Source organism: Saimiri boliviensis, chromosome 13 (assembly GCF_048565385.1).
Source record: "Saimiri boliviensis isolate mSaiBol1 chromosome 13, mSaiBol1.pri, whole genome shotgun sequence".
Taxonomy (NCBI): Eukaryota; Metazoa; Chordata; class Mammalia; order Primates; family Cebidae; genus Saimiri; species Saimiri boliviensis.
Window position 1 is genome coordinate 41,838,079 of NC_133461.1, and position 19,210 is coordinate 41,857,288.

Sequence of the window (19,210 nt, forward strand, 5' to 3'; positions counted from 1 at the left end):
AGGTGGAAATCTGGGAAGATCTCACATTACAGTAACATAAATGATAGTGATGCTTTCAAGCCTACCCTCAAGAAACTGCTAGATTTTGACAGTGATAGCAACAAAGCTCGTGTTAATGAAAAACCTGCAGGACTACCAGATGCCAGGTTCTTGAACTAAGACACCCTCATGGCTCATCAGTCCTTTCCACAGCTCACAAGGGAAGTGTGAGGGTCCCCCATTTTTAGAAAAAGTGTCATGTCCCAAATCTAGCAACCTGATGATGCTGTCTCCAGAATTAGAATGCTGCCTCTCCCTTACCCACCATCTCGCCTCAAGCAGGACATCCCTGAGGGAGAACCAACATCTTCTGCCTGTAGTGTGGGTCCCTGACTAAGCAGGACCTCACCCAGGACATAGTCCAGGGTACTTGCCTTTTTTTGGGTTGTGGGGAGGATATTTTTGGCTCCTAAGCCATTTGTTTAAGAAAGAAAAATAGATATGCTAAAGGAAAGTTGCCTTAAAAACTGCTATATTTTGAATATGTAATCTTAGATTCTAGGTATACAACGTCATTTGGAGGTGACATCAGAAGTGCTGCCCACAAAGCCCAGGTCAGTGGTCTCTTGCCTGGCCCAAGCCCATGAGGAGGGTGCTACACTCAGAATCCCACCTTCTCCAATCCCTTGAGCTAGATGCCACAGCATGGAGGCCCTATGAGTCCTGATGAAGACCAAGCCTCAAGTCAGACCCCAGAAAGGACTGAACCCCAAACCTTACGGACAGCTGAGGGGAGCAGGGCCACAGCTAAAACTCACAGCCAAGCCGCCCTCTGAGTATCACCACCACAGCGGTGCCACCCTCCAGGATCCTGGCACGGGCTGTTCCAGGCAATCTGTATACCATCTCAATGCACACGCCCACACACTGATCCCACCCTTCAGGATTCTACTGTCTTCCAAGACAAGCCACAGCACACACAGGTGACTCACACTGGTCTGGGCAATTCCCAGCCAAGGCAGCTCCATGGGGCTCCTTTCAACATCTCTAACAGGCAGGGAAATTTCTCACTGTTTCTATGGCTTTCTGCTAAGTGATTCGTGGCACTCTATTTCTTCCCAGTAGCCTCTGAGACCCAAGCCACCACCTGGTAAAGAGAAGTGCCTCATCAGCCCACCCTTGGTCACCCATGTCACCCTGCCAACCCCAGCACCCATGCCCAGCACCCAGGATGGCCTGAGCCACCCATCAATGCAGGGAGATGAGGCAGAGGAGGGATAGCTTCTAAGGTACCCCAGGCCAAACAAGTAATAAAAAGCCATCCAGATACTGGGTCAGCCAAAAAATGCATTACCACATGTACAGTGAAAGTTTGCCATCACCAGCATATTTGTTGTTGGAAAGACAAACATACAGATTGTATTTTTGGTGCAATTTGAACAGCTTATCAATTTAAACATTTTGTAAATGTCAACTCATAGAGAATATTTGGACTACTTTTACAGTGCTTAGAGCATAATTTTTCAACCTTAAAGATATAGATGTAACTAAGCACTTGGTGTCATGTTGTGGTGTTTTCATTCCTTTTCATGCGTGCGTTTGACTGCCTGGGCACGTGCACTCAGGAGCTTCCTCCTCCATGCCAACAGCCCCTTCAGTGAGGAGATGATGATCCGGGAACACGCCAGGAGAGTGGGAAGCTGCCTTCATGGTCACAAAACCTACTTAATTTCCGTGAAGATGATAACTTTTCAGTAAACATGCTGACTGTTCAATGCTTGCCAAAACTGGAACATTCTAAAATATATCAAAAACAGGATAACTGGAGGCCAGGCACAGTGGCTCATGCTGATTCCAGCACTTTGGGAGGCCAAGGCAGGTGCATCACCTGAGGCCAGGAGTTTGAGACCAACCTAGCCTGGTCAACATAGTGAAACCCTGACTGTACCAAAAATATGAAAATTAGCCAGACATGGTGGTGGGCGCCTGTAATTCCAGCTACTTCGGATGGTAAGGGAATCACTTGAACCTGGGAGGTGGAGGTTACAGTGAACCAAGATCTTACCACTCCATGCCAGCCTGGGCAACAGAGTGGGACTCTGTCTCAAGAAAAAAACAAAAGAGGATAATTGAAGAAAACTATAAAAACAACCCCAATGCCAGTAGCTAAGCAGGAATTATGGGGTCAGGATCACCCTCAGACCTTAGGTTGGCTAACTCCATCTTGTAAGAACAAATAAAATTTTGATAGAAATTTATTGACCTACAGTTACAAATCTGTCGGCTGCTCAAAAAAAAAGATAGCAGCTAAAACATATTTCAAACACATTAATTGGGCATTACTTGGTTTTCATATTTAAGAGTTCCACAATGTAATTCCCCAGCTTAATAGTTAACACAATTCTGTGATGCAGTTCTGGCTATGGAAGATGAGCTCCTTCAAGAATTAGAGGCGAGATACACATTTCAGTCCAGGTCAGTTCTGTCTCTAGGAGTAGGTCAGACACTCTAAAGTCACGTTCCTTTAGAGGAACTGTATACTCAAATTTTGATTTTGTTCTATTGGTTTGTAAGGCAACAAAATGCAAAACATGGTGCTGGTGCCAGTGGCGGTGCTGGTGCTGGTGCTGGTGCTGGTGCTGGTGGCGGTGCGATCTGCCACCACTTCCAAGGGCTTAGTCAGGACCTACACACTCACTCTCTCCTTGAGCATTTGCATCACCACCAGGAAGGAGGCACTAGGACCCCCTGTTCTCACTGTTACCAATAAGCAGACAGGCCTTCAAGGGGTGGGTAACTTGCTCATGGACACACAGAGGCAGATCTAGGATTGAACCCCAGTTTGTCTGATTTCTAAAACACATACTAGATCATTCTGCCTATTGTTTGAGCACACAAACCAATACTCAATATAAGACTTTATTTTTTAAAACTGCATCTGGCACCAATGAAATATTTATTTAATCCCCACAATTTTTTTTTGAGACAGTTTTTTTGCTCTTGCTGCCCAGGCTGAAATGTAATGCCATGATCTCAGCTCACTGCAACCTCTGCCTCCTGGGTTCAAATGATTCTCCTGCCTCAGTCTCCCAAGTAGCTAGGATTACAGGCATGCACCACCATGCCCCACTAATTTTGTATTTTAAGCAGAGATGGGGTTTCACTGTGTTGGTCAGGCTGTTCTTGAACTCATGACCTCAGGTGATCCACCTACCTCAGCCTCCCAAAGTGCTGGGAGCCACTGTGCCTGGCTTCATCCTCACAGTTTTTTAAAGGAGATATTGTCGTCCCCTTTTGATAAATGAGGACACTGAAGTCGGAGCACTGAGGTCACTTTTCCAAGGTCACACTGCTTCTCAGGGCCAGGTCTGATTCTAGATCCCTCGTTCTCTCAGCAGCCCAGAGCTGTGCTAGTCAAGGGCTCAGATACCTGGAGCACAGTCAGCACCCAGTCAAGAGGCAAGAGCAGCTAGCGTTACCAAAGGAAACAGAGCACAGAAGCGGAACACATCGCCCTGCAGTCAGGCAGACAGACCTGGGTGCACATCTCAGCTCTGTCATGTACTCCTCATGGAACAATTGGCCAGGTGATTAGACCACTACGTGCCTCAGCTTTCTCCTCTATTAAGTGGGAACAGTAATTCAGATGCATAGGTTACTGTTTGGATTAAAGGAGATCTACCTGTCAAGTGCTTCGCTCAGTGCCTGGTAGGAAGTATAAGCATTGAGTGCTTAGTAGAAATTTCCCTTTCTGCCTTTATAGAAAGACACTATTTTAAAAAGCAAATTGCCCATTGTAATAAAACAGAACTTTTCCATTTAACAATTAGACAGGTGGGGATGTGAATCTGAGCTCTGCAGTTTAGCTCTGTGTCCCTGGGCAAGCTCCCAAACCTCTTTGAATCTCACTTTCTCCCTCTGTAAAGTAAGGATAATGGATGTGTCAGGAAGATAAATGGAATCACCTCTGTTAAGCACCTTTCTCATAGCATGTGCTCAGTAACAGTAGCCAGTGAGGCCTGAACATAACTCAAACACAGCACAGCGCCCCAAGAACTCCCCCAGCCTCAGATGTCTACCACAAGAGAGCACTGTGTTTCAGGACAGCGCCAACTCTGCTTCCAGACAGAATCCTCAGATCTAAATTCCTACATCTCTTCCATCCATCCATTCCTAGGTGACATCCCAGGACATACAAGTCATCCACCCAGGAGGAAGCCTGCCCAAGAACAGGACACAGCAGGGCTGGAAGGGCTGCCCAATGCCATCCCGTAACAGCATGGAAACAGCCGCCTGCCCGAGTTACCCACCCTGTGAATAATCAGACAGGGCACTCCCTGTGGAAGTGTGGCAGGCCAATTCCCCCTGACCACCACACACAGACAGGCCTGCAGAGCACTCTAGTTACACAGACAGATTTCCGCAGCATTGCCTTCACGTTGAGCAAACACTTAAACCTGGGGAAATCGGTGCCCAGACATCAAAGCTAGAAATGAAACATATGGTCAGTAGGAGCCTTGTATAGGTTTCTCCCTAACATGGAGCAAGTCAAAATAATAGAGGGCAGTCTTACATTCCTAGCACCAGGACCCGTATCGGGTTGACAGAATCTGAAACAATTAGGGTAACAGAGGCAGCTGTTTGAATAGATTCATTGGAAAATCTAAGGCAGCTCTCCAGACGAAGCTATAAAGGAGATAAGATAGAAATAATCACTCTGGTACCAGAGTAGACAGTCCTTGAGGGTACTGGGGCCCTTTGAATCAGACTTAGAAAGCAATTTTTGCCTCTGACCTAGTTGAAACAAAATTAGTTGCCAAAAGACTTGGGCAAATGCTATACTGCACATAGGCACATAACCCCACCAATATAAGCACTAGGAAAATTGTAACACTTTGAGTTGGTCTGGTGAAATTATCTCCAGCCTTCTCCCCATATCTGGTTACAGCAATAAATTCCATTCTTTCCTATTTTGTCTGCTTCTTGTCACTGGGCCTTGAAAAAGTGCAGCCAGACCCAGCTTGGTTCCGAGAACAGAAGCGCTGCAGTGGGCAGTCACAGAGCCACAGCCCATCCCTAATGAAGCACCCAGCTCTTCTTCATTCGCTTGTCAAAGTCTGCCATCAACTCATTACATAGGGGGACAACAGCATCCCACCACATTCCCCTAAGATATGAAGCACACACTGCAATGGAAAGGCCACAAAACTGTTCCAAGGAGCAGTCTTGCATCAGCCTGCTACCCCAAAATACCACCATCTCACCTCCAACCTCCCAGAGACCTGGGCCCCACTGCGACAGCCAGCACCACGGAGCCCTGCCCGGCATGTGCACAGGCCACGAACACTCACGGACGGTGCAATTCCAGACTCACCTAATACCACCCAGAGCATCCTTGACACGCTCCTCAAAACAACAGTCTACTCACTTTCACAGCTTTTTAACTCTCTATTTACTCTCACATCCTTCCTACCCCTGTGAGGTGCTTCCGTGGCATAATCTGTTAGCATATGGTACTTAACACTTGCTGCCTTTTATTCTTCTTCCTGAAAACTATCAAAGGAATTCATTTCTGAAGTAAACCAATCAAACCTAAGAAATATTGTCAGTACCATGACCCTTTTAGCTTCTTTATTTAACCAACAAACAATTTGGGATCTCCTTCTGAGGGTGAGACAATATGCTGCATCTGGCATAATAGGAGCCACACCTTCATGTGCTCAAGAGCAAGCTGCCACAACACAGAGAGTACAGACCTCACAGAGCTCAGACTAGGACCAAGGCACCAAACCCAGAATGGGGAGGACTCGTACCTTCACGTGCTCAAGAGCAAGCTACCACCCACACACAATCCAGACCTCATAGAGCTCAGATCAGGACCAAGGCACCAAACCCAGAACAGGGAGGGCTTGCAGCCTCTGCCTGGCATCTTCATCCTCCTCATGGGCAGCTCCTATAGCCAGCAGGGACAGAGTGCAGTGAGAGACCCCATTTCTAGGGACTTCCCAATGTAAAGCCAGAACAAGAGACTGGGCGTCCAGCCAATCAGAGTGGAAGCCTGGAAGGGATGTGGAAGCCCCAGCTCCATCTCCCAGGCATCTGCAGCCTGGCTCAGAAGGAATTTTAGCTGCATTCCTAAACACAGTCAGCTCTTTAGGGGTGAAGTCCATTTTTCTCAGCTGATTTACTTTCCTCTAAGGCAATCTGTAAACCACACTGGAACTCAGCCGAAACACCATCCTTTGAAGCCTGCTAAAACTTCACTTAGAGAAACGTTTCAAGAGACATCTATTTAGATGTTTTGGCAGCACTTTTCAGACATCTCAAACCAGAAAGGCTGCATTGGTCTTGGCAATCATATCTGTAGAGAAGGGCTAGAGATGGTTTCAATGGCCTAAAAAGAGGAGCACCAGCCAGTGCAAAGAATCTGGGCAGGGAATCGAGAGACTCCAGCCCTAGTCCCATGGCGTCCCAGCCCCGTGGCCATGAAGAAATACCTCACCACTGATGGACCCCCTTTCTCAGCCCCCACCGTGGCTCAGGATGGGTAGCGAGGGCTCCTGAACCTGTGGGTGGGAAAGAACCAAGGTGCAAGTGTGTCAGCCAGTGAACAGGGCTCATGGGACATTTTTTTCAATGGCTGAGGTAGATAGGATTTCTTTTTTAGCTTTCTCATAGAGTTTCTCTAAAACTAATAATCTTTGCAGCATTTTACAACTTTTGAAGTATTTGTAAATACATTAACTAAATTTAAAAGTGTTATTAAAGTGATCATTGACTCGAGTCTTTTTTAAAAAAGAAAGAAAGAAGGAAAAAGGAAGGAAAGAAGGAGGGAAGGAGGAAGAAAAGGAAGGAGGGAAGGAGAGAGAGAGGGAGGGAGGGAGAGAGGGAGGGAGGGAGAGAGGGAGGGAGGGAGGGAAGGAGGGAAGGAGGGAAGGAGGGAAGGAAGGAAGGAAGGCAGGAAGGGAAAATGGGAGGGAAGGGGATGGATGGATGGATGGATGGATGGATGGATGGATGGATGACTGAAGTATTGACTGGAAACGCTGGCTCTATCATTTGCCCCAACAATTTCTCTACATCCTTGTAAGATAGTGACTCTTGCTGCCCACACACCCACAAACCAGTTACTGGGATTACAGATAAGTCATGTTACTTCTGGGAACAATTAAAAGAATCTGTTTCCTTTTTTCAATTATGCTAAATAATAAACAGAACATTTTAACTTTGTCTTCTTAGTTATTCTGTTGCTATTACTCCAGTATACAGGCTTCAGATGACAGCGCTTGTAAGGATTCTCCAATGCCTTTCTTTCCTCCTTTAAAGTAAAGCTTGAACTGGTAGCAGACTTGCTAAACTATGAATGCTTTCTATCTGTTTTTTTTTTTTCTAAGTTAAAATACTTCCCATCAGGTACTTCTAACACAACAGAAATGTTGAGATGTGAAAAAGACACTGACATGCATCCACTCCTTGAAGAACCTTCTTCGGCAACACATTTTTGAACCATCCATCCTCCTTTTCAACTCCCACACCCTCTGGAAATCAATATTTCTAGAAATAAGACAAAGCATTTAGTTTCCTGACATAAATTTTGATTGTCCAGTGCCAAAAAATAAAGTTGTCTTTTCATGGGGACAGCCATAAGCACTCAGAGCCGGTCACAAGGGCTCACATCACTCCCCAGAAGCAGACCAGACCAGTGAGAGGAAGGTATTTATACAGACACTCTAGTCAAACCCACCCAAAACCAGGGTGGTTTCCCTATCAGAAGTTGTTTTCTGGATATAACTGACATTTGGCCGGATAGGAACTTTGGAGTCTAACTGCCAGCATGTGATTTAAATTTGTCAGGTAACACCTGCTACAGGCATCCGTATCAATGGGACTTCATTCTCCATTATCAGTTTTGTTTGCCAAAGTTTCATATTCCTTGGTAAGTGACCAACCAGAATATAAACAATTACATGGACAGTGCAGAATAAATACACTGCTAATGGCTCTAAGGCAATGCTCCAATTCTATTATCCAACACCTCAAGATCCTTAGAGATGAAAGGTAACAGAGTCCTAAAGAAGCAATTCATAATTTAAGTAAAATTGGGGGAAGGCCAATACAAATATGAAATGAAGCTGTCATAAGAGACCCTGAGATATACACTTTCTTTCCTGTGATTCAATTCACATTGTTCCCGTCCATTTTGCTTCTCTTGGTGCCTCATGATTCCCAGAGCTAACCTGAGCTTCCAGCCCTATCTGGAAGGTTCCATGCTACCTCCCTCTCTCAAGAGTGTGTCTCCTCTTTATTCATCTCCTGTATTTCTGTTTGCATGTCTATAGATGGCAAAGCCACTCCTTAAATTCATTCTTTAGTTGCTCTTTCCATCTTGGTGAGAAATCAATCCCGACCTATATATCATATGAATATAACATTTGTATGGAAGGACATGTGACAGAACTGAATGGCTCCCAGCATTTAAAGACTAGACTTGGCTGGGCACAGTGGCTCATGCCTGTAATCCCAGCACTTTCGGAGGCCAAGATGGGTGGATCACCTGAGGTCAGGAGTTCGAAACCAGCCTGACAAACATGGTGAAACCTCGTCTCTACTAGAAATACAAAAAATTAGCCAGGCATGATGGTGCGCAACTATAGTTCCAGGTACTTGGGAGGCTGAAGCAGGAGAATCTCTGGAACCCAGAAGGCAGAGGTTGCAGTGAGCCAAAATCGTGCCATTGCACTCCATCACAGGCGACAAGAGTGAAACTTCCATCTCAAAAAAAAAAAAAAAAAAAAAAAAGACTACCTGACAGCATGTTTTATATCCTTTCCATATCTCTTCTCCCATCCTTTTTTTTTTTTTTTTTGCAGTGGCGAGCAGGGGCGGGGCAGGGGGGCAAGGGGGAGAGACAGAGATTGGACATACCTGTCAATTCCAGTCTGACAGAAGGCCCCTTGGAGGCAGCTACCCACACAAGAGTACAGAGGCTGACAGACTGACCTGCCTAAGAAATCTCCCTCAGCCCAGACCTAAGGGTCTTCTAGACACATGCACACTCCATGGGGTCTGCCTCCTGGGAACTGTGACAGATTAATGGGAAACAGATGATGGGAGGTATTTATTTGATTAACCCACAGAGCTTGTTTTTACCTAGAAAACAGAACCACAGGCAGAAACAGGTCGCAGACTTGGGGTGTAAAAGAGAGGAGGTTTTTAATTTCTTTTAAAGGACCAAGCACTGGGAGTCTCCTGCAAGGGGAGACTCGGTGTCAAACCCATCTCCTGCTGAGGCTTCAACTGGCCACTCAGGAGCCTTTGCAGGAAGACTAACCTCTCTGGAAGAATCAGAGATGGTTTCCAGAGTTTCTGGAAAATTAGAGGATCTTGGCATCGAAGAGCAGAAACAGGAAGTATGATGACCCAATGCACCTTATGCCACCAGGGATGAGCACCGCCAGGACACTGTGAGCTTGGCCATCATGATGTCCAGAGACAGGGCAAGGAGGGTGGACCACCTGCAGCTCCAAACCAAAGCTGCATGGTAGAGGTGGGACAGAAGCAGAAGCAGCCTCTTGTGGTATGCAGGACAGAGCCAGCCAGAAGCCCAGGTCCAGGGCCTGGAGTCAATGGAGGCAGGGCAGGTGGGCTAAGAGAGGAAAGAATGACCGAGGGAGAGAGGGTAGTGGTGTCTCCCACTCAGGAAACAGCCAGCTTTACTTCCTTTCTGCAGCATACAGTGAACATGTGGAGGCCTGCCACAGAGTACATCACAGAGGACCAGCTGCATCTCTGTGGATCCTACAGCAAGCACCCAGAGGGGCCAGGTGCCCAAGCACACACACGTCACCATTCAGGCCTCATGTCTCTCAGCATACAGTGCTCCGGGCACCTCATCTTTATTAGCTAGCACAGAAACAGCACCTTTGTGCTGTCAGGCCAAGAGGGTCAAAAAGGCCATTTGCAATTTCCCATAGGAAACCTCTAGTTTTTATGGAAATTCCAAACTGACACAGAGCCGAGAAGCAGTAAGGACCCCAGGGGAATCCAGCTAATTTTCCAAAGGCCACCCCAGGGGCAAGCGAAATGTCAGAAAAGGAAGCTAGAGCGGGCCCTGTCTGCAGGCCAGGAGGGCTCAGCCACCAGAAACAAGCTCAAACTGATTAGAGGGAAAGACACCCCGAGGTGGGGGAAAGTAGCACCCAGCCTGGTCAGAAGACTCAGTGAGGTAGGAGAGGAGCCATGCTCAGATTCACAGGCTGAAGAAGAAAGGCAGAACCTGGAAAGGGACTGGGAAGAAAGGAGAGGGGGCAGGGGTTAGAGGCCATGAATTACAGCTCCATTCCCTGCCCTTCAAACACAGAAGCCCAGGAACCCCTATGCTGTAGCTATAGGAGGCTAAAGCACTGGTCAAAACCTGCACCTCACCTGAGCTGCCACCTCATGCCACACATATGTATACCATCGCCATCATCATCAGTGGAAGCAGGTACCAATGCAGGATCCTTCCCAATTCAGACTGCACACAGCCTCAGGACCTTGCTCAACACAGAGCCCCAGGGAGCCAACACTCCTAAATCGCTGGCTATGAGATGAATCCCCTTCGTTACACTTGCACTAGAAGGTTCTTCCTGAGGAAATGCTCCACTGTTTTTTTTTTTTTTTTTTTTTTTTTGAGACGGAGTTTCGCTCTCGTTACCCAGGCTGGAGTGCAATGGCACGATCTCGGCTCACCGCAACCTCCGCCTCCTGGGTTCAGGCAATTCTCCTGCCTCAGCCTCCTGAGTAGCTGGGATTACAGGCACGTGCCACCATGCCCAGCTAATTTTTTGTATTTTTAGTAGAGACGGGGTTTCACCATGTTGACCAGGATGGTCTCGATCTCTTGACCTCGTGATCCACCCGCCTCGGCCTCCCAAAGTGCTGGGATTACAGGCTTGAGCCACCGCGCCTGGCCTTCTCCACTGTTTATAATTCATCTCTTTGCTATAACAATCTAATGCAAAGCACATGGCTACATGATAGGGCCTGCAAGAGAAAAATGCTTTCCAAATTATACATTGATGGTTTGTTCTATTGATGTTTCTGTTGCTGGAAACTGGCATTAATGGATAAAATGGCTTTCTCTCCCATCATTTTCTTGCCTTTAAGTTTCCTTTGTCCCTGTGACTTGACCATCTGAGTAATTAGATGCATCTCATGCAGAGGTCAGTCGCTTTAGCCCTCTTGGCAGCCTCTGCCTGCCTCATCTGTCCCTCACAGGAAGAACTCATCATCTCATATGATTCTCAAATGCCCCTGAAGACCCTTTGTGCCAGGGTCCTTTCACAGCTGAATGCATAAATGACATTGTTGGATCTTCACCCAAATTGTACACTTTTGTTTAACTCAATGTTGGACACTAGAAAGTACAGGCCTCCTGGAACCCAGAGAATCAATCGCCAGGGTTTTACTTTCTTAATGGGAACATAGGATCTGCTTCAGAAAATTGAAGCCCAGAGGTTTTTGGCCAAACAAAATGCCTTTGAAGCCAACCCGTAAAAAACACTCACATATTAACTTTAGGAGCCTAATGATTTCAAACCTTTTTTTTTTTTTAATCCTAGATTCCATTCCTTACCCCACAATTCTTTAGTTCCTTTCTCTTCAGGATGAGATTCAGTTGTCAGAGCCAGTTGGCCCTCTGAACATTCTTCTGGGGTCTGGAAATAGGATCACTTTTCAGAAACCAAAAAATTTATTTTCTCTAGCTAACATCACAAAATGCAGACTTCTCATGTCTATCATATATTTTTTAATTCATGTCTGTAAGTGTATGCCCACTATATGACCATCAAAATTTTCATTTCTTTGAAAGATCGAAGCTAGATTAAGAAGGCAAGTGCTGCAACGTTGGCTGAAATATCAATTGGTCATACCAAAAATGTACGAACAAATAAAAATCACATGGAGATGAGCACTGAGGTACAAAGCTTGAGGCCTCTCTATACCAATATCTCATTCCAACCTCCTGCCAAATGCTTCAGAACCACTGCACTATCAGAAAAGACCTGTTTCAGCTGCTGGCTGTAACCATCAAAGCAGAGCCCCTGTGGCCTTCATTTTTCATGAGGGTTGCCCGGCTGCTCACTATAAAGGCTCACCACACTCTCCTCCCAATGGATGCCAGGTTCCAAAGTGAACACTGGAGACTTCCAAAGGCATGTCACCTCCAAATGATTAACATGCAGTCCTGGATTCTAAACATTCCTAAACTTAATGAAAACAGGAATGAAGGAGAAGAGAATGTAGGGTGAAGAAAGCATTATTTTTGAGACATTTCTTTGATAACATTTCAAATCTGGTCCTGGATCCTCCCAGTCCAATCATGGGTAGAAGGAAAGTCTTCAGGGGAGCTGCATGTGGTGCTTGGCTGAGACGACAGCCACTGTGCCCCATGCCTGCAGTGTTAATATTTCACTTATTTGCCACATGGTAAAGAGTAAATAACTTTAAGAAGAAACAAGAACTAAAACAACTGACATGAAAAAGGCTTATTTTCTCCTTGCCATATTTCCCATTGTCATTTTGACTCAAAATTGTTCCAGGTATTGTTTTCTTTATCCCTAAGAAATCTCATCTAACACTGCCATTCAGAGAGGGAAGGAAGATGTCACAATAGGGAAAGGTACTTCATAAACATGATGCACACATCCCATTTTCTATACATAATCAAAGGATCATACCTAGTGCTATTATAATAAATCTACTCCAGATCTTGCTAATAGTAGGAAATAGAATGAGGGGAAAAAAGACTTTTAATTCAAAGGAAAAACTTTTCCTTTTTGGGTTGCTGTTGTTAGTTTATACAGCCGAATCCTCTCATCTGACGTAATCAGGCCTGAGGCAATTAATGGTAAAGCTGATTAAAGCAGAAAATCCTTTTGAAAACAATATGTAAAAAAATACATAAACGTAAACATGACCTTAAAACATTTTGAACTCACAGCTATTATGGCAAAACATGCCAGTCTACCTGTGGTGAGGCACAAATGGTTCTCTGAATAAGGATCTACTCATTGGAATTCCACGTAGACCTTTTTACAAATCACTCCAGTAACGTGGTCTGATTTCTAGTCTGTTTCTCTGAAGTTCAGCAGAACTGAAGATGCTTATGAAGAGCAGAATCCTCTTCTATTTTTATAATATTCCCTCTCACCTTTTATAGTGATCATAACCTATTTACATTGACAGAAATGCTTTTGTAGTGATGAATTTTGAGTCTTTTCCAAAATATTCAGTGAACTTTCAAAGAAGCAGTGACCTTTAAATAGTCATATTTAATTAGGTTATGAAATATTTGGTACTATTTCATTAAATTACATAATTCTGATAACCAGTGCAATTGGCATAAGGAGGTTTGTGAGTGAGGACACTGACTCCATAAGCCCCCAAGTCAACCCCTAGAGCAGGGAGCATGTATGTCCTAGTTGAGTGCGGCCTTGAGGGGCTGTCAGTGCTCAGTATGCCACAGGATAAGATGTCACACATCTTACATCTATCACATGGGACTATAGGATATAGAAGTCAAGTCAATAACACAGAAGCTGTTTTTTAAAAATCCTGTACCCGAAATATTTGAGTACCTGAAATACTGCAAAGGAATGAGTTTCCTTAAAAGGAGTTCGCTCATTTGGATTTTGACCGAGCTCATTTTCATGTAAGTCTGCTTTTACCACCTTACTATTCCTAGGAAGAGCCAATTCATCTTCATGTCCCAAATCTCTAGTGGTTATCAGCTGTGTTTCAACATGTAATTTCAACATGTTCAATACATGTTATATACCAAGATTTGTTCTAAAAATGGGATGAGGGTAAGGAGGAAGTTTATCCAAAGTCATGTCGCAGACCTTTCCTTTAGATAGATGTAATTTATGCATATGAAATCACTGGGAAAATATGAAGCAGGTAATAAAAAAGCCACTGATGAAATATAAGTGCCTATATACATTGTCTAGTTACTCAGCACTACAAGTAGTTGAGAAGCAGAACGGTCAATGTTGGCTGGAGGTCCTGCAGATCTTACTTTGTTTCCAACAAGATTTCCAATCCTCCTGACACTCTGACCTTTCAGTCCCTGAAGTTTGAGTCACCTGCACAATTATTCTCTGGCTGCACAGGTTATTACTCAAGACACTTGCAACCTCACCTCACTCCACACCAAATGAAGTGAAATCATGTGGATTTCCCTTCATGCCCAGCTGCTCCCCCTCCCCATCCCTGGGTGAAGGGGGGACCAGAAATAGTTTCCCTCACTCCACCCATGAATACCTTTCAGGTGCAGACTAGGACTCAACAGGATGATCTATGCTCTTTTGATTAGAAGATTAAATGAAGACCACATTGTATATTAAACAAAAGCAAAATTACTAAGATACAAAAAACTTCTAGACATGAAACGAAATTTAGTTCCTTTTTCTTTCCTTTTTATGACATATTCTTGCCTCAACTTGGCCCAGACCAGGAGGAAACTGGACCTCCTACAGCAAGCCATTCTGAACCACAGATACGTTTGTTTGCTTAAGAGCATCTGGCCCTGTATCCTACCCATGTGCCCTCACCCTGTGCTCACCTGAGATTTCCCTTTTAGTCACCTGATAACAGTCTAGAGCCCCAGACTCCACTTTCCCACAGGCACGCCTCACAGAGCCACCAGGAGGCACATGAAGATCAGGTCAATCTAGTGATCAAGATCAAGATCACTAGAGGCTCACATTGGCACAGCCCCAGGAAGAACCTCATCTCCCCCAGCACTGCCAAAAGGAACCTCACCAGCAAGCTGTCTTACCTCACGCTCCAGTCACTAACAAAACAGCAGAGGAAGCTAGAATGAAACAGACCTTCAAAAATCATTGCTGAAAATTGTTTCACCAAAACCATAAGAACCCGTGATAAGGGCCAGCACAAACAGATAGCATAATAGTGAATCTTTATTTGATTCCTGTTAAGTCGCATTTTCCGTCATGCCTTTAGTCCCTGAGGGCAGGTGTCACTCACCGATGCAGGCATGGACCCTCACCGACAGCTGCGTCCTTAGGATGATGCTGTGCTTCTTGCCCCGCCTAACAAGACAGGAGACAAAACAGGGGCATCAGAGGAGTCAGCAGAGACACCGCACGTGCTGTCAATCCACGTGAAGGTTCTGACACACCCACCTGAGAGGAGATCCACAGAAGCAGGGACTCACACTGAACAAGAATCTATCCTGAAGTCATGTTGACATCACAGGCCTTTCACAAAAATAAAATCAAGAAGTCTGACTTGGTTGGATTGGCACAGGCACCTCACTGCCAGGCTCCATCGACTCATTCCATCCAGAGTCTGCACATAGCCGTGCTTGACCATGTTGGGAAAATTTTAAAATCTGTGTCCGTGAAGTGAAATTTCTGGAATGTAACAACACAAATCTGCTTGATCATTCTCATGGCTATTTTTACCTTTTTCTGGAAGGGACAGATATAGGAAAAGGGAACACAGGATAGGGTCATCAGAACTGCTTTACTGTGTATCAGTTCAAGCCTGTGTTAGTTTTTCTCTTATACTCTTATGGGAAAATGGGAATCGACAAAAGAAGGCTTTCAGACTACTTACAATCAGAAATGCCAGTTTACACCACACCCCATCTCACCTCCACTTCCTTCTCACTGCATTTCTTGTGAGGAAGAAAAAGGGCAGACCTCCCCAGTTCCACTCCAGCTAGAGCCCCTCCTGCTTTATGTAGAGAGGAATGCCACAGAGCGGTCGGTAGAAGGAGATGAAGGGGAGAAAACATGAGTCTTGGCTACCTGACAGGAACAAAGGCTTTGAGGTTTAGAGAAAAGGGGAAGGCAATGGACAAAGGAAAAGCAGAGCCAGCCAAGGGCATGGTAGCAGGTAGCATGGCAGGGCTCTTGGGAGTGGGATTCCCTGTCCATCCTCACCTCTCCCCACCAGAGCTTAATGTATAACAGAATCCGGCAGTGCTTTCCCACCTCCTGGTGCGTGGTTGTGTTGGACAGAAGTGAACACAGATCTCACCAAGGTGCACTACTAATGCTGTGATTATGAATTCACAGAAATGACTACATCAATTACATTTTTTATTCTTACGACCAGGTAAGAGACAGAAGTATGGTTTAAACAACAGCTTGTTGATTCTAATATGGGTTGGTTGTGTCTCCACCCAAACATCATGTTGAATTGTAGATCCCATAATCCCCATGAGTCATAGAAGGTAGTTGAATCAGGGGGGTGTTCTCATGACAGTGAATAAGTCTCATGAGAGCTGATGGTTTGATAAAGGGCAGTTTCCCTGCACACACTCTCTTGCCTGCCACCATGTAAGAAGCGCCTTTGCTCTTCTTTCACCTCCTGTCATAATTGTGAGACCTCCCCAGCTATGAGGAACTCTGAGTTCATTAAACCTCTTGTTCTTTATGTCTTTATTGGCAGCATGAGAACAGACTAATATAGGTTCTTTAAAAGAAAAAAGGAAACTCAGCTGCATAATTGCAAAGCATACAGTAACTTCCAGCTGGGCAGCTGCTTCAGGTAGAGAATCTGCACTCAGAGTCCCCTCAAAATTCAATGAGCCCCTCCATTTTCCTTTGTTTTACATTTTTAAATGCAAGTTATTAGTCTCAAGAATCTTGCAGCCAACACACAATGACTACAGAAGACAAGTTCAAGATTCCTATAAACACAGATTTCTGTAAAACCTTATTTTTAACAAGAAACTCTCAGTCTCAGAAATCCTGACATGAATACTCCTTCGACTCTTCCCACCAGACCAGAAGAAAGTTTTGATTTAAATGCACCAGATTGAATTATAGACAGCTTTTTGTTTGACTTGCCAAGAAAGGTGTTCTGGGGTAGGGGGGCAGCAGCTGGGAGCAGAAAATCAGTGAACTCCTGCCGGGAGCCAGGCTCTAACTATTAGAAACAGTAAATCCTTGTCTTCCAATCTCAAGGATTTTCTGTAATTCACATTACCAGCAGTTATAAGTCAATGGTAAATGTCAAATAAATTGCAGACAAAGGACATGCTGTAGATGCCCAGAGAGAGAAAAAGCATGAGCTGGCCAGGGAAGACATTTCAGAATGCTCCAAGTTCTGCAGAATTTCAGAAAGGGCCCATTGGACGCCCCTTCTTAAATCTTCAAACAACTGCAAAGTTGCACTTTGAAAAGTTTGTTTCCCTACAGAATTCTCTAGACCCACAGTGAGCATGCAGGGTGGTCACTCTGGGATTCCAGGCCCCTCTGTGAAAACTATGACTGCCAAGACAGAGCAAGCCCACCATCCTGGAAGGGTCATCTCTTCCGGGTGCTGAGAAACCAGGCAATTGGTTTGCTAAGCTAAATCCTAATGGAATTTAAGAGAGCATAGAAGAAAATAAGTCCTATTTTTAGAAGTTTAATCACTTACAATTCCTCCACTTCAATATTCTACCTCCTACCTTATCTGCTGGTCTACACAAAATCCTACAAATGAAGAAACCTGCATGGAACTGGGAGCCAAGGATGGTGGAAGCAGACTGAGGTGGGGAGGAGGCCCCAGATCCCAAGTTCAGAGAAAAGGAGGGGACTGGCTAAGGAAGAGGCAAGTGGGTGAAGAGTGTGGCCAGATTCAGCCAGGTCCACAGCAGGGTATCTGTGACCTTTCACCCTTCCCCATGCCTGCTTCCACCCACCTGTGATGTAGGTACTACTTCTGTGTCCATTTTGCAGATAAGGAAAACAAAGCTTGTAGAAATGATGTAACTTGCATACATGGCTTGTGGAAGCAGATGCAGGACTGAAAGCACAGAATCTGACTCCACGGCTGCCTGCACCATCCTGCCTTCTGCTGCACAACTGTCTCACTGTATAACCTTCTCTAAGGATTACAAAGGATAAGAAGAGTCCCTAGTTTTTTAGGGAACTGGTATAACCTTACTACTGAAACCTAACCAAAAAGATAAACTGAAAACCTAAGATGCAAACATCTAAGAAAATCTTGGGAAATCAAATTATGCAATATGTAAAAATAATACAACAGGACCACATAATACTCATCCTAAGAGTTCAAGAATTATGGAGAGTCCAGTATAATACATACATACATATATATATATACATATATATATATATATATATATATATCTCACACCCATATATATTATATATACATGTATAAAACATATATATTATATATACATATATATGTAATTCTTCTTGACTTCTTAGGAAAAACCTTATTTGGTCTTGTTTTATTTTCACATATTTCTTGCTCGCTCTCTCTCTCTCTCTATAGTGTGTGTGTGATATATATACATAGATAGATAGATATAGATATATAAAACTATTATACCAGACTACCAAATGTAAAGGGACCTTATGGTGGATATACATATGTGTGTGTGTATGTTTAAATAAAACAAAAAACATCCACCATAAGGTCCCTTTACATTTGGTAGCTTCCTTCTACCACTATACTTTCTAATTAGATAAAACTGACATATTGGAGATTCATTTTTATGTATTTCTTTTACATATGACTATTTCCCTGCTACCACTGATTCTAAAAATCTTTTTGCTAAGTCCTTTGGCTTATGTTAAGAAATAATCATATCTGTTTAAAGATAATCATTTTATCCCTGCCTTTCTAGCAAATACACCCTTTTCTTTTTCCATGGCTAAAATTTTCAAAGGAAAATTAAAGAATCATAGGTACACTCCCTTCCCCACCATGGGACACTATGTCAGTTTGGGTTCAGAAATAATAATAGTTGTTAACATTTATGGAATGCTTATCATGTGCCAGAAGAAGTTCTAAGTACTTTATACAGATTTAGTCTTCACAAAATTTCTATGAGATAGTGATATAGACTTTGTGTCCCCACCTAAATCTTATCTTGACTTGTAATCCCCAGGTGTGAGGGAGGGACCTGTGGGAAGTGATTGGATCCGGGGTTGGTTTCCTCCATGCTGTTCTTGTGATAGTGAGTTCTCACAAGATCTGATGGTTTTATAAGGGGTTTTTCCCACTTTGCTTTCTCACTCACTCTCACCTGCCACTATGTGAGATGTGCCTCTGCTTCTCATTCACCTTCTGCCGTGATTGCAAGTTTCCTGAGGTCTTTCCGGCCATGCAGAACTGTGAGTCTTTTCTTTAAAAATTACCCAGTCTCAGGTATGTCTTTGTAGCAGTGTGAAAATGGACAAATGCAGGTGGA

General features: G+C 44.4%; 1 protein-coding gene across 9 annotated transcripts in view; it reads right to left on the reverse strand.

Moving 5' to 3' along the window:
- Positions 1 to 19,210, reverse strand: part of FHOD3 (formin homology 2 domain containing 3) — a 493,523-nt gene that overhangs the window by 404,055 nt on the left and 70,258 nt on the right. For 8 of the 9 annotated variants that reach the window (XM_074383563.1, XM_074383562.1, XM_039463510.2 and 5 more), the window contains exon 3: positions 15,013 to 15,077. The exons of the other annotated variant lie outside the window; for it this stretch is intronic. In XM_074383563.1, the coding sequence (XP_074239664.1) occupies positions 15,013 to 15,077 (65 nt within the window). The remainder of the gene's footprint in view (positions 1 to 15,012; positions 15,078 to 19,210) is intronic. 9 annotated transcript variants of the gene reach the window in all.